The 13,870-nt window shown below is 40.4% G+C and overlaps 1 protein-coding gene across 1 annotated transcript in view; it reads right to left on the reverse strand.

Moving 5' to 3' along the window:
* Window positions 1-6,430: 6,430 nt before the first annotated feature.
* LOC131233983 (protein IQ-DOMAIN 5) overlaps window positions 6,431-13,870 on the reverse strand; it is a 37,416-nt gene continuing 29,976 nt past the window's right edge. Inside the window, exons 6-7 of the mRNA XM_058230913.1 lie at window positions 8,213-8,693; window positions 6,431-6,829 (exon numbers count right to left, since the gene is read on the reverse strand). Coding sequence (XP_058086896.1) covers window positions 6,675-6,829; window positions 8,213-8,693 — 636 coding nt within the window. The 3' untranslated portion in view covers window positions 6,431-6,674. The remainder of the gene's footprint in view (window positions 6,830-8,212; window positions 8,694-13,870) is intronic.

Below are 13,870 nucleotides of genomic sequence, written 5' to 3' on the forward strand. Positions count from 1 at the left end.
TGCCATCGAATAGGTCGTCAAGCCATCGAACAGATCTTCGATGTCAACTAGAAATGCTTCCAATTTGTCCAGCAGCTAAACTCAATTTTCAGGTAATTTCCGATGTCATCAAACACTGGCTTCGATGTCATCGACTAGTGGTCGATGACATAGACAATGGAGTTTAGATTCTGTGAATTTCTGCAATTTGCACTTTCGACTTCCTTCTTTCTCCACTTGGTTTTCTCGAATCTTGGGGTCTTGAAATCTTCAACCTTGGCCTCCTAAGATCCATCCCTAGCCTTGGTGATTCTTAAGCATCAAATCCATGCTTATAACATTCTTTTCAATCCAAGCTCTCAGATTTACCTCGCAATATAAACATATATAAAATATACCATTAAGCATTATCATGTTCATAAAACCAAGATATAAATAGGGAGAAATATGCAATATTTGACACTCAACAGTGAGTAAGAAGAGATTTGACCATCTTATGTTGCAGCATTAGAACTGGTCGAAAATGGTTATTTTTGGTGATAAGAATCATTTTCCATCCTTTGCATGAACCATGATTTTTTTTTTTCACTATTCGGTTAAGGAAACTACCTAATCAGCGGAATTGGCATTGCGCATTGTTCGCACAAATGTGGTATGCTGTCAGTGGGCAATGTTGCTTTCGATCGTATTACCGCGCTTATAGCCACTTGTGAAAGCATCCTAGATCATTTGCTAAGTCGTCACACCTCAAACTGGTCCTCACAAGGATCGAGGTCAACTTTTTATCATGGTCTAATTAACTTTTAAGGATTGCCCGTGGCCATGTTGATATTCATGTTAAGTGAAAATTGATCGGAGTCAATCTGCATTGCTTCTTTTTCCTTCTCAAAGAATTTAAGCAATCAGCAGCCAATGTTGTATTGGATGACGTTCCTAAAAACGACATATTTGTTAGTAAAATGGCAATGAGTTCCATGCCATTTGCAATACTCAGTCTTTTTTAATTCTTTGACCGTAGGTATTTTATGGTTATCGAATTTTTTATTAAAAAAATTGGCTAACATTATATCAAAGATTTCATTGGATCGGGTAATATCAAATGCATATATCTTTTAAGTTCAATGTGTGGCCAGCGCGGTTGCTTCTACTTTAACCAATGCCAAACATACAAATGGTCGCTTGACATTACTTCGGTCACTGCCACCTTGTAGTTAGGATCATAGTAGTTTGTCCCAGCTGATAAGTTTTTTTTTTTTGCCTTCTTCCCTCTTGAAGAAGAGCTTCATACCTGGATACATTTCTAGTTAAATAACATAGATCTACAAACTTCATTCCAATGAATTTTTTAAAGAGTTTATATTCCAAACTACCTTGAGCGAGTTGTATAAATTCATCCTAGGTTGTGTTAACTTTGCATCGACTTTTCGCTTTTTTAAACTAAACAATATAATTTTTGCATGATTCACTTGGAAACTGTCGGAAACATGCAAGGTCAGCAATAGAAATTTTCCTATCCTTAGAAAAGATATGAGCATAAAATTTCTCTTCCATTTCTTGCCACGTTTGGATGGAGTTCGATAACAAATTTGAGTACCTAGTAAAAGCCATTGTGGTTAAAGAATGGTCAAATAGTTGCAATTTGTAATAATAATTATTGGCCGGTTCTCTACACTGCATGATAAATTGACCTATGTATTTCATAGTCAATTAACCAGTGTCACTTGTAAATAGTGAAAATCAAGTTGGTAATTTCTCGGCAATAGATGTAGTCGATCGATCCATTGGGAAAGGATTTGTGATAGACGAGAGTATTAATATGGCAAAAAACTTAGCCTGCCACTTCTTGGTCTAATTATAAAAGTTGATCGCGATCTAAATGGCGAGGGTCAGTCATCGGAGGTAAGTCAAGACCTACCGAGTATTGCTCGCCATTGTAAAGGATATCCTTAGGAAAAAGCTTGCCCCTCTAGGGTATTCCTTGATTCCTAGCCTCAGGAATGAAATTCATATTCCCTCATTCAAATCGCCTGTGCTCAACAGGTGGAGGAACATTCTACACTTCCTATACCATAGCAAAATGTATGTTCCGCTATAAAAGAGGCACTAGTGGTACTTGAGCTAAATTTTTGATAACACTAGTCTCAATAGTTTGTTGAGGTATGACATATATTCTTTCAACAAAAATCTCAATCATCATATTCAAAATCTCAGTCTAATTGGACATCTATCTATTAAAAGTATTAACCTGAATTCATGAGTGCTCGGCTTTGACTGCTCTGCAATATACTGAATCCCCATTTTCATAACACGTAACTCAACCGACATTATCTTAAGAAGATCAGTTTGAGATGAAGATGCCTTATCCTAATTTGGAGAATTGGGCATTGGGTTTAGTTATGGATTTAACAGCTCAGGTGTTGGTTGCACCTGAATTTTCTCCTCTGGTGCAGGTGGTTCATTAGCTCGAGAAGTATTACGAGTATTTCTTCGGCTCATATCTTATTATTGCACTGGTATGTTTACCCACAATCTGGTGTCCCAATGGGTGTGCCAAAAATTGTTGGTACTCTGTTTGTTTTTGGTCATGTGTGATGTATGTGGGCATGCTAGAATCGATTACGTAGCTCAATTCAAACCAAACATCTTGACCCCATGCGCCAAGATAAACGGATACGTCGAATGTAATTGTATATAATCGAGACCTGAGAGGATCAATCACCTATTCAGCCACTCGTAAAATAGTTATAAGAAGATCGGGTGATTATAAAAAATTGGGGTTCTTCCTCTGAAGATGGGTTACACATTGCCTTCCATATGAAAGGACTTTCATAAGCAGAAATAATGTAATAATAAATAAAAAAACTTACAGTCGGTCGTAAGGAGCAACTCCAAGATGTCTTTCTAAAAGATGAATTGATTATATTGATACCAAGAATAGTCCAACGTAAAAGCACGGACTTGAATAACAACTAAAGATTACCACTAATGGATTATAACTAAATATTACTACTACTGAATTATCGCTACTCTTATGATAGAGCTAAGCTATGATAAGGAAAGATAATTTGATTGGTTAATTATCAGACAACTTGCTTTGTTGAATCCCTAGCTATTTATAAATCTCTCTCGCTGCTATTTCTCAGCTGTTTCTTTATTTATTTAACAGTTATGGAAGTTGATTCATTGCCACATTGGCCTTCAAGATCCTTCTCTTCTTGACACGAGTCCTTTTAACTGTTCTTTTCACTCAACCACTTTTTGCCTCATCAGATGACATGTATCATCCCATTATCTTTCGCAAGCTATATATTTCCGTATAATAACACGTATTTTTTTCTAGTTGGCTATCTCAGGAATAGTTAGAAATAAAGTACAACACACACCACAAGAAGCAGTGGATGATGTATGTTTTCTCAAGATGAGTTGAGAAAGAGTTCCAGGCCTGAAATGTTGACTCGACTTGAGTATATGTTTCTCAAGGAGATTCCACACTTTAGTCAATTGCCTTATGCTTGTTTGGATAAATAGTTTTGAAACAGTTAAAAGAAAATGCTTAAAGGTCTAGCTTTATGGCTCAGTGGTTACAGACTATTTCAACATTGAGATAAACTGCCCTAAATACCCTTACATTAAAAGACAAAAGAAAAGAAAAACTCCCTACATTCTTTTAATTAGCAAGGATAACTGGTATCTAATATTGTTTTTGCTTTTATATATATATATATATATATATATATATATATATATATATATATATATATATAAAGAGTTTAAGCCCTGATGCACTTCTTGAATGCAAAAAATTTAAATGAGAAATTAACAATAATTACAAATTACTTATTTCCTAACAATAGTTGCATTTGCTCACAATGATGACAATTTTACATTATTTGATTTATTGTAGGTAAAATTTTAGTAATGACAATTTTACCTTACTTAAATGTCAAATCATCATCAAAATAAGCTAATGTCACTATTCTTATTAAAGATTTTTACAATAATTATATGAAAAAGTATAATAATTACAAATTAATTTACGCGTATGCTAAATATATTAGTAAAAGAACAATGATGACATAATCATTTTACATTATCAAGAAATGGGCAAAACAAACGGTCCTATGTATGTTTAGGGCACTTTTTAAGACTCGGCTCCCTAAATTTTTTGTAAGAAATTTTTATATTGCTCTCCTCTTTACACTCCCTGTCACATTAAAGGTGGGCACACATAATAAAAGACCCATTATGAAAGTGGGACATAGAGCTAAATGATCCACATCAAGGGTGGAACACACATGATAAATGGTGGACATCGAAGGTGGGCCCACAAATGAACAATTGACATTGAAGGTCGTCTCACATGATGAACAACTCATATTGAAGTGGGCACCACACGACAAATGATCTACATCAAAAGTGCTACCCACATGATGGATGGTGGACATTGAAGGTGGGCCCACATGATGAAGCACACAAGGTGTGCCACACACAATAGATGGTCCGCACCAATGGTATGACCAACATGATAAATAGTGGATATTGAAGGTGGGCTTATATGATAAACAACCCATAGTAAAGGTGAAGTCTTGCAAGATAAATGGTCCACATCAAGGAGGTTTCACGTAATGGACAGTTCACATCAAAGATGGACTCCACATGATGGATGGCCATATCAAATTGTGGCCCCGCATGATAGATGGTTCACATCAAGTAGGTCCCTCCTGATGAACAGTGTAGATCCAAAGGTCTTGCATGATGGACAGCTTATATCCAAGGTGGCCGAACATGATAGATGTTGAAAATCAAAGGTGCACCCCACACGATGGATGGTCCGCATCAAAGGTGGGCTAATGGATGGTCCACATCAAAGGTGGATCCCATCTTTAGTTGCTAATTCCTCTTAATTGGATGATTTTAGCCATCCAGAAAAACGAATAATTTCCATTGATTATAACACAGTTGTTGCAATTTTTAAAACTGACAACTACCTTTTAAAGAAGAGCCTTTATTTGAATGTTTTATCAAACAAGTTTATTTTAACAAAGAACTATTACTGATTCTTGATTCTGAAAAAGTTATTTTACCGAACATGCTTGTGCTTATTGTAAAACAAGAGCCAGGAAAAAAGGTACTAATTCTCTAGCTCTTATTAGAGATCTTTTTAAATTAGATAAGATTTGCCAAACAATTCAAATAAAAACAAAAACACTAACCTACCCTAGTCAAACACATAGTCGGAGTCAACATTCTGTGGAAGGACAATGTCGAGTATTAGTACCGAGTTGGGTAGGGACCATGCTAATTACTAGAAGCACGTTATGTTTTGGGATGGATCCTTACATTGAATACGTCATAGCCCATAAATCAATCCAATCCACCTACCCACGCCTGGCTACGCGTTAGCCTAGGGTTTGTTCAGGCTCCGATTTTAAAATAGTTCGGCCTATTCGAAGCATTGACTTTGCCTGGCCCAAGCCCAACACTAACTCATTTCTGTAGGTGAACCACACAGGTACATGCTCATCCTTTAAACTAACCAATTTTCAGTATGTATGGCCCACCAATGAGAGGGACCCAGCTTTTGGCTTAGGCAACATCAACCGTGGAGCCTAAGAGTTCCCAAACACAATTAGTTACACACCCAAATAATTAAAAAAAAAAAGCTAATTATTGGATGGTTTGGATCATCCAATCAGTATGATATCCTCAAAGCAGCCTATTAAGAGTGAACTGGAACTAATGAATGGTCGTGGGCGCCGGCCAAGGAGTGCATATGCAGCTATCTGCATGGGAAGGTTTCCATGCACATTAGCCCACCAGATCATTGCTCATGCTCAAACCTGAGACCTCAATCCAGGTCGACCATCAAGCTATGGGCCCCAAATCACCCAACTGATGAATCAGCCCATCTTTTTTCTTGGTCCAGATAATCAACATGGTGGGGCCCACCTGGCGCGCAGCTCCAATGTCCACACTCACTACACTAGATATCGAAAACTGTAAATCTCCTTGATTTATTATTATTATTGTTATTATTAAGTACCAGTTTGAGATACCTGAAAGCGCAAGCATGAATTGCATCCACAGCCTAGAATGCAGATCCAACCCACCATTAGTCCTCAATTCTCATTTCCAAGCAGATGTTGCAGATTGGAAATTTTAGTGCATCCCACCATCTCCATTCTGCAGGATGTGCACACCTGCCTCCTGAATGCGCATGTGCCAGGCAGCATGCAATTCAAATGCTCATTTCAGGGCGCATGCAGGTCACCACCTTTCTAGACTGCTCCTTTCCACTCTACCTCCAGAGGACACGAAGAAAGCCTTCCAAAAAGCTTGATCACCAGCTAATGATATTAGTAAACGACTTCAGTATAAAACTCCAGAATTCAATGAACAGATACGCTGCAAAGACAGATTCTGTAAAGGTGACATATAGTGTAAAGATCTATTATGCAATCGAAGGAACCCCCTTTATTATTATCGGCAGCGGCGAACGCCGCTTTCCACAATCTGGCCCACTACAAGACAACCACTACAAGTAACAAAGCATATATGAAAAGGAATAAGGTTACAACAACCCAGCCAGAAGAAAAATAAATAAATAAAGACTATACATACAAACTGGAAAAAAGAACCCAAACTCTCAGTCGGCAACTCTAAATTCCATATCTGAAAACTGCAAATGCAGTATTTTATGTCTGCAGTTCAACTCCCTGTGGTACCTGATCTGTGGGATTTTTATCATGTTTTTCCAATTTGGTTCTGTCCATGGTCAGCTTCGGCAGATCAGTGTTCTTGTTCACAGCAATTCGATTAGGGGGACGCCTGGCGGTTTGAGATCTGGCACCTGCTCAAAACCACAAGACAGAAAGGTAGTCAAGGAGCAGAAATAAATAACTAAGCCACGAGAGGTGTTATATGATAATCAAAAGCTAGTGTTGTTTCTTTTATTCGACCCGACAATGGTACAGCCGTACAGGTGGACACACCTATTGGTAATCTAGCCATGCGATGAAATTGGACACTTACAACCAATAGTCCACATTAAACAGGGCACATATCAGATGTTATGATCATACTATGGCCGAGCTTTTGGGGCCATTTCCCATCTGTCAGGGGTCCCACCCAAGGTAACCTGGATCACAGGCCCACTCTGATATGTGGTACGGACACTGGTACGCAATATGCCACTTCAATACAAAGTATGCTAGGGTTACGATCATGTGGTCTCTCCAATGCATACATGAAGTATGTGCAAAATAGTTTTATATACGAATTCATATTGCAAAATATATAGATGAAATGATGAATACCATACGTGTGCAAAATTGCACACACATAGTAATATATTATATTCACGCTATTTTGCATAAACGAGTCTTGCATCCCAAATATAAATTTACATTACGACTTAGTTAACACTAAGGGTATGGAATCATTATTTTGGGTCAGTAAAAATGACGATCAAATGATCCCTAATCTGGACTGCATGATTCGGAACGGAAAATGTGTAGAGGTTGGCAACTTAGGTAACATTGATCCAACCAAATGGACTGTCTAGATCATCAAAATTTGGGCCCCACGTGTGAAGTCTGTCAGGCTGAGAAAATACCCCAACAAAAATTGTGTATTTCCTCAAGCAGTACCCCCAGAGTTTTGAGTGTAACATCTTGATGGGCATCACCACATCGGTATCCATAGGTAATCAGCCTGTGATTGCAAAACATAATTCCACAAAGCAAATTATCAACCAAAGAGTAGCCAAGCATTAAATAATTAGAAGGGAAAGGATACAGTGCTAAAGGCTTAAATCTTAGTTATCAAGCACTCACTCCTCCCTGTTGGTGTCCACAGTGAACAGACCAGCCCTGAACATCACAATGGTCAGATGATCCTAGCCACCAATTGGAGGATGTTTCTAGGTAAATGCTGACCATTGATTCAAAGTTTCAAACCAGACATCTATAATCACCAAAAGCCCCCAAAACAATTGATAGGATCGCACTAGTGGTCCAATTTGAACAGTCTCGATGACATGCATGTGCGGAGTGCTTCACAACTAACTTTACTTAGGTGCATACAATTGTACAAGTGTATAAGTGATGGCAATGATTTATTTTTTTTTCCCGAATAAAACCCCATAAATTTTACTCGTTTCAAGTTTCAAGAAATGGTGGTATGATGCCAAAACAATCAAAGAATAGGAAGTGATCGATACACAGAGACTCACCACTGCTTGGCAGGGATAATCGTTTCTTTGCCTGGTTATCAGTTTGTGTGGGCCTCTCTTTTGGATTGCTGCAAGATCGAGAACTAATTCCAGGTTTGGAGTTGGCTTCCTCAGCTGACTCCTCTGGAGGTGTCTTGGGTTTTGGCTTGCCTGAAAGAGAGGAGGATGCAGCTTGCATGCTTGTAGATTTGGCTGATGAGGAACCACTTCCATCAGAATGGGATGGTGCCGCTTTCTGATTTGAGATGTTGGAATGAACGACAGGCCTTTTGCCAGTGGATTTGAACTGAGTCTTGGTGCTGTTCTTTCCCTCAGCCGATCCGTTTTCACGGACAGTCACTCCATCTCTGATATTAATGTCAACGAACCGGTTTTCCCAAGGACGAACAGCCATCCAACGCTCCAACCAGTTCCACCCCCAGTTATTTCTATCTGGTTCAAACCCTGCAGGGGCAGCTGGCTGCTTTGATCCAGCCTGCCACTGCATGAAAAGATGAAGATCATGATGAAAAGAAAAATCTGCAGGAACCATGACAAACAGCCAAAATATTGTACATTCTACAGCCAAAGTGAAGTAGATTACAATCAGACTGCATTTTGAGCATGAGCAGAAGAAGAAGAAGAAACCTCGTATATGAGAACCCAAAAGTTTCTTTTTAATATATGGTTGCACAAGCATAGACAAGTGTGGCCTATGCAACATAGACTAGAGGTCTTCAATGTGTGCATCAAGAGCTAAAGAAGTGAGTTTAAAATCTGTACAAAAATAAGATGGTGGTGGAACTTAAAAGGAAAAAGTCAGCATTATTTCGGAAGTGATAGAAGAAAGCAAGTGGAATCTTGAAGCCAAAAGCCGGAAGCCAGGCAGATGCGGAAAGAGATGGCTGACTGCATAAAAGGAGTGGTGAAAGCAGTACTTCGGGAATCTAAAGGCAAGAAAGGCACACATAAAGAGATGTGGTAGCATAGGGATAGCGTGCATAAAGCAATTAAACAAATAAAGTCTTATAAAGAATGGTTTTGATATATACAAAGTAGCTAAGTTGAGGAGACCAAATCCAATGCTTTAAGGTGAGGATCAAAAGGTCTTGGTGAAAAGCTGTGAGATTAGGTAGAGAAAGGCAAAGGTTGCTGAAAGAAGATGTGAACAGAGGTATAGAACTAGGAGGGGCCTTGGACATTGGAGGGTCAGTAGAAATGGCATAGGGCAAGTGGCTTTAACAAGGATGAGGAAAGGAAAGGCTGGCTATGGGAACAGACAAGTTGCCTACAAAAGTGCAGCCAAATACTGGGAGACCATTTAACTACAAAAGTGCAGACAATACTGGGTGAAATCAAATTAGTTTGAGTAACTAGTTGTTCAAAGAAAATTTTGCAAACAAAGAAAAGGCAAATGTGTGGAGGAGAAACATCACAATAGCCAGTTACAACTTACAACTGACTGACAAGAACAAAGGAGATCCACAAAGTTGCACTAAATGTCGAGGGATCAAACTGAGTTATAGTACGAGGCTCTACTAGATAGTGGTAACATAAAGATTAAGGAACAAGGATATCGGAAAATCAATTTGGCTTCATGCCAGGAAGATCAACATCTGAAGCCATTTTCTACTTGGATAATATATGGAAAAGTATATAGATGAGAGAACACCTACTATGGCTTCTAAGATATTGAGAAGCATGAGATAAAATCACGGTTTTAAACATAGACATCATCCCCTGTATCATGTGCCGGCCTGGGCTGATATGGATATGATATGGCCAGTATGTATCAGATATTCAAAACCATGGATAAAATACATCGAGAGGTTGTGGTGGATGATGAGCAGAAACGGGGTCCCAAGAGGATAATTAAAGACATGTACAAGGGTGCCATTGCAAGAGTGAGAATGGCCTGTTGTGAAGCTGATGCGTTCCTAGTAATAGTGGATCATCAGCATTAAGATGTACCTTTGCCGCTTGTTATTGACCAATTCAACGTTAGTGGTCGTAAATGAGGTATTTAGCAAAATGATATCTAAAGCGGAGGTTAATGGCCAGGTGAAGGGTTTCAAAGTTTCCGAAGGTGGGGTTTAGACCAGTCATCTTCAATACACGGACGACACCCTTCTATTTTACGATGTAGATGTGACTTCGGTAGGCAACCTTCGTAAAATCAGTCTATTTCGAAGTAGTATCAGGGCTAAAGATTAATGTGGCCAAGAGTGAGATGTTGGGAGTAATGCAGGGGCATTTTCACACCGGGCTTGAGTGGGGTAGCCCGTGGGATGCGGGGACACACTCGGGGTGGGTAACCCATGTGATTTGGGGCCCACGAGGGAGGTCTCGTGTTCAAGACTCCTCACTGGGGGTGATTAATGCGCATTTCACACTGGGCTCGAGTGGGGTAGCCCGTGGGATGCGGGGACACACTCGGAGTGGGCGGCCCATGTGATTTGGGACCCACGAGGGAGGTTCAGCTGAGGTCATAACCCATGAGATGTGGGGCCTGGGCTATGAGATAAATGGATTAATTCGCCACACTCTAACATTTCGAGCTTTAAGAGCAAGTGGTTAATTGTCTTGCATCAAATTAGTATCAGAGCGGGAGGTCTCGTGTTTGAGACTCCTCACCGGGGATGATTACTGCAGGGGCTCGGGTAGCCCGTGGGATGCGAGGACAAACTCGAGGTGGGTGACCCATGTGATTTAGGGCCCATGGGGGAGGTCTAGTGTTCGAGACTTCTCACCGGGGGTGATTAATACAAGGGCATTTCACACCGGGCTCGAGTGGGGTAGCTCGTGGGATGCGGGGACACATTCGAGGTGGGTGGCCCATGTGATTTAGGGTCCACAAGCCCACGAAGGGGCTTCAGCCGAGGTCCTAACCCATGAGATGTGGGGCCTGGGCTATGAGATAAATGGATTAATTCGTTATACTCTAACATTTCGAGCTTTTAGAGCAAGTGGTTAATTGTCTTGCATCAAATTGATTAATGCAGGGGCATTTCACACCAGGCTCGAGTGGGGTAGCCCGTGGGATGCGGGGACACACTCGAGGTAGGCGGCCCATGTGATTTCGGGTCCACGAGCCCACGAGGGGGATTCGGCCGAGGTCCTAACCCATGAGATGTGGAGCCTGGGCTATGAGATAAATGGATTAATTCGTCATACTCTAACAGTTCGAGCTTTTAAACAGTTCGAGCTTTTAAAGCAAGTGGTTAATTGTCCTGCATCAAATTGTATCAGAGTGGGAGGTCTTGTGTTCAAGACTGAGTGATTAATGCACATTTCACACCGGGCTCGAGTGGGGTAGCCCGTGGGATGCGGGGACACACTCGGGGTGGGCGGTCCATGTGATTTGGGGCCCACAAGGGAGGTTCGACCGAGATCCAACCCATGAGATGTGGGGCCTAGGCTATGAGATAAAAGGGATTAATTCACCATACTCTAACAGTTCGAGCTTTTAAAGCAAGTGGTTAATTGTCTTGCATCAGGGAGTTCACGTTTCTGAAACTTGTCACACTTGTGAGAGTCTTCGGGTGCAAGACATGAGCCCTTCGAGGGGAGGCTAACTCTCATTAAAGAACCTTTTCCGAATATTCTTGTCTAATTCATGTCTTTATTCAAATGTCCAAGATCGGTGCTTGATAGGCTTGAAAAGTTGAGAAGGGACTTTTTTTGGAAAGGAGCTGAGAGTAGGAAGTTTCACCTCCTTCGTCAGGGGGAGGTTTGTAGGCCGATTGCCGAGGGTGCGGGGATAAAGAATTTGGGCCTCATGAATCTTGCACTTCTTGGGAAGTGGCACTAGAAATTTGAAACCAAGTCTAGAGGGCTTTGGAGGGAAGTTGCAAGTTCTAGAGGGTGATTAGTTTGTGAAGAGATCATCTCTCCATTGCGCTTTGATCATATGAAAAGGCATTGCATCGATGGAATATTTAGTTTATGGCAAGATAGCTTTGCTCTTCAGAACGATAGTCACATCCACTTTTGCATGGATACTTGGTGTGGCGACCAGGCATTTCAAGAGGCCTTCCCAAGACTAGCTCTTCTTGCTTCGGACCAGTTCGTTACTACCACTAGGTGCTTCTCTATTTGTGGTGTCGTTGCCGCTTGGTGTCCCCCTTGCCGCAGGAATTTGATTGATGATGAGGCCATTAAGTTTATTGGCCTTATGGACTATCTCAAGCATGTCGCCCCCTCTTCTTTGGAAGATGAATCCTTTATTTGGAAAGGGCACAGCTCTAGGAAATTTTCTGTGCAATCTTTCTTCACCTGTCTATCTTCCTCAAATAGTGATTCTGGCCCCTCTCATCCATTCCATCATTGGTTTTATGGAGCCCCACCTCGAGTGGCGGTTTTCATTTGGTTGGTAGAAAGCAAGTCTTGATGATTGATAGTCTTCAAAGGAGATCCCTCATTCTCCCTTATATATGTTTGATGTGCATGAACGATGCAATGTCTATTGATCACTTAGTCATCTATTGCCCTTTTGTTAGGAGAGAGTGGGACTCTTTCCTCAACAAGTTGCACTTGGCTTGTGTTATGCTAGAGTCGGTGGATGAACTCCTTCGAGTGTGGCATGGGCGCAGAGTTAGGAGAGCTGGGAAAGCTATTTGGAGGCTCCTAATCATGGCTATTTTTGGAAGGACTAGAACATGCAATGTTTTCGAAATAGAATGTCCTGGGCAGATGGAGTGATATGTCCAGTTAAAAGCTTTGCATTGTGTTGGGCTCCTCATGTATATGCAGCTAATGCTGCTTCTTTTTCTTCTTTTTTAGGTTATTAGTGTAGCTCTGTATTCTTTTCCTGCGTTTGGCAAGCTTTCTAATAAATTGCTGTTCTCTCTCTTCAAAAAAAAAAAAGAGAGACCGTTAGAGCCCAGGAAGAGATCCCTTAGTGTATGTTGTTTGCAAATGACATGACATTAGTTGGCAAGAGTAGAAGATAAGCAAATGCTAAAGTGGATGTTTTGGGGAAGGCTCTCTAACATCTAGAGGCTTAAAAGTTAGCAAATTTGGAATGCAGCTTTAGTAAGAAGAATTACAGAGTTGAGGCTTTAGTTAAAATCAATGGTCAAGAGATTCCTTAAAGCGATCTGTTTTGTTATCTTCTCTCTATTATTCAAGATGACGGAGAGATTGAAGAGGATGTTTTCAATAAAATTAGAGTTCAGTTGATGAGGTGGAAATGTGCCTCTATAGTGCTGTACGGTTATTGCATGCTTATGAAACTTAAGGAAAATTTTGATTAAATAGTTACTCAATTGACATTGCTATATGGGGTGGAGTGTTGGGTAGTTAGAAGCAGCATGAGTAAAAATTGTGTTGTGGAGATGAGGATGTCGAGATGGATGTGCGAAGACTAAGAAGGATAGAATCGAGAATGAGGTCATCATAATCAACCTATAAGTCTGAATCTTTAAAATAGAAATAAAATAAAACAAAATAAAATGCCGAGTAGTCCCAGTGGGAGATACAATGATGAAGAGTAGTTTGAGATGGTTTCATCATGTGGAAAGAAGACAAAAGATGGTTCCAATTGGGAAGGAAACATTGATTAGGGTCTAAGGCCTAAAAAGAAGATGAGAGGAAGACCTAAAAGGACTTGGATTGATGCAATAAGAAGGGATATGAAGGCTTATTCACTTATCAAGGAAAGTTAGACTACGATGATTC

Source organism: Magnolia sinica, chromosome 18 (genome assembly GCF_029962835.1).
Source record: "Magnolia sinica isolate HGM2019 chromosome 18, MsV1, whole genome shotgun sequence".
Lineage (NCBI taxonomy): Eukaryota > Viridiplantae > Streptophyta > Magnoliopsida > Magnoliales > Magnoliaceae > Magnolia > Magnolia sinica.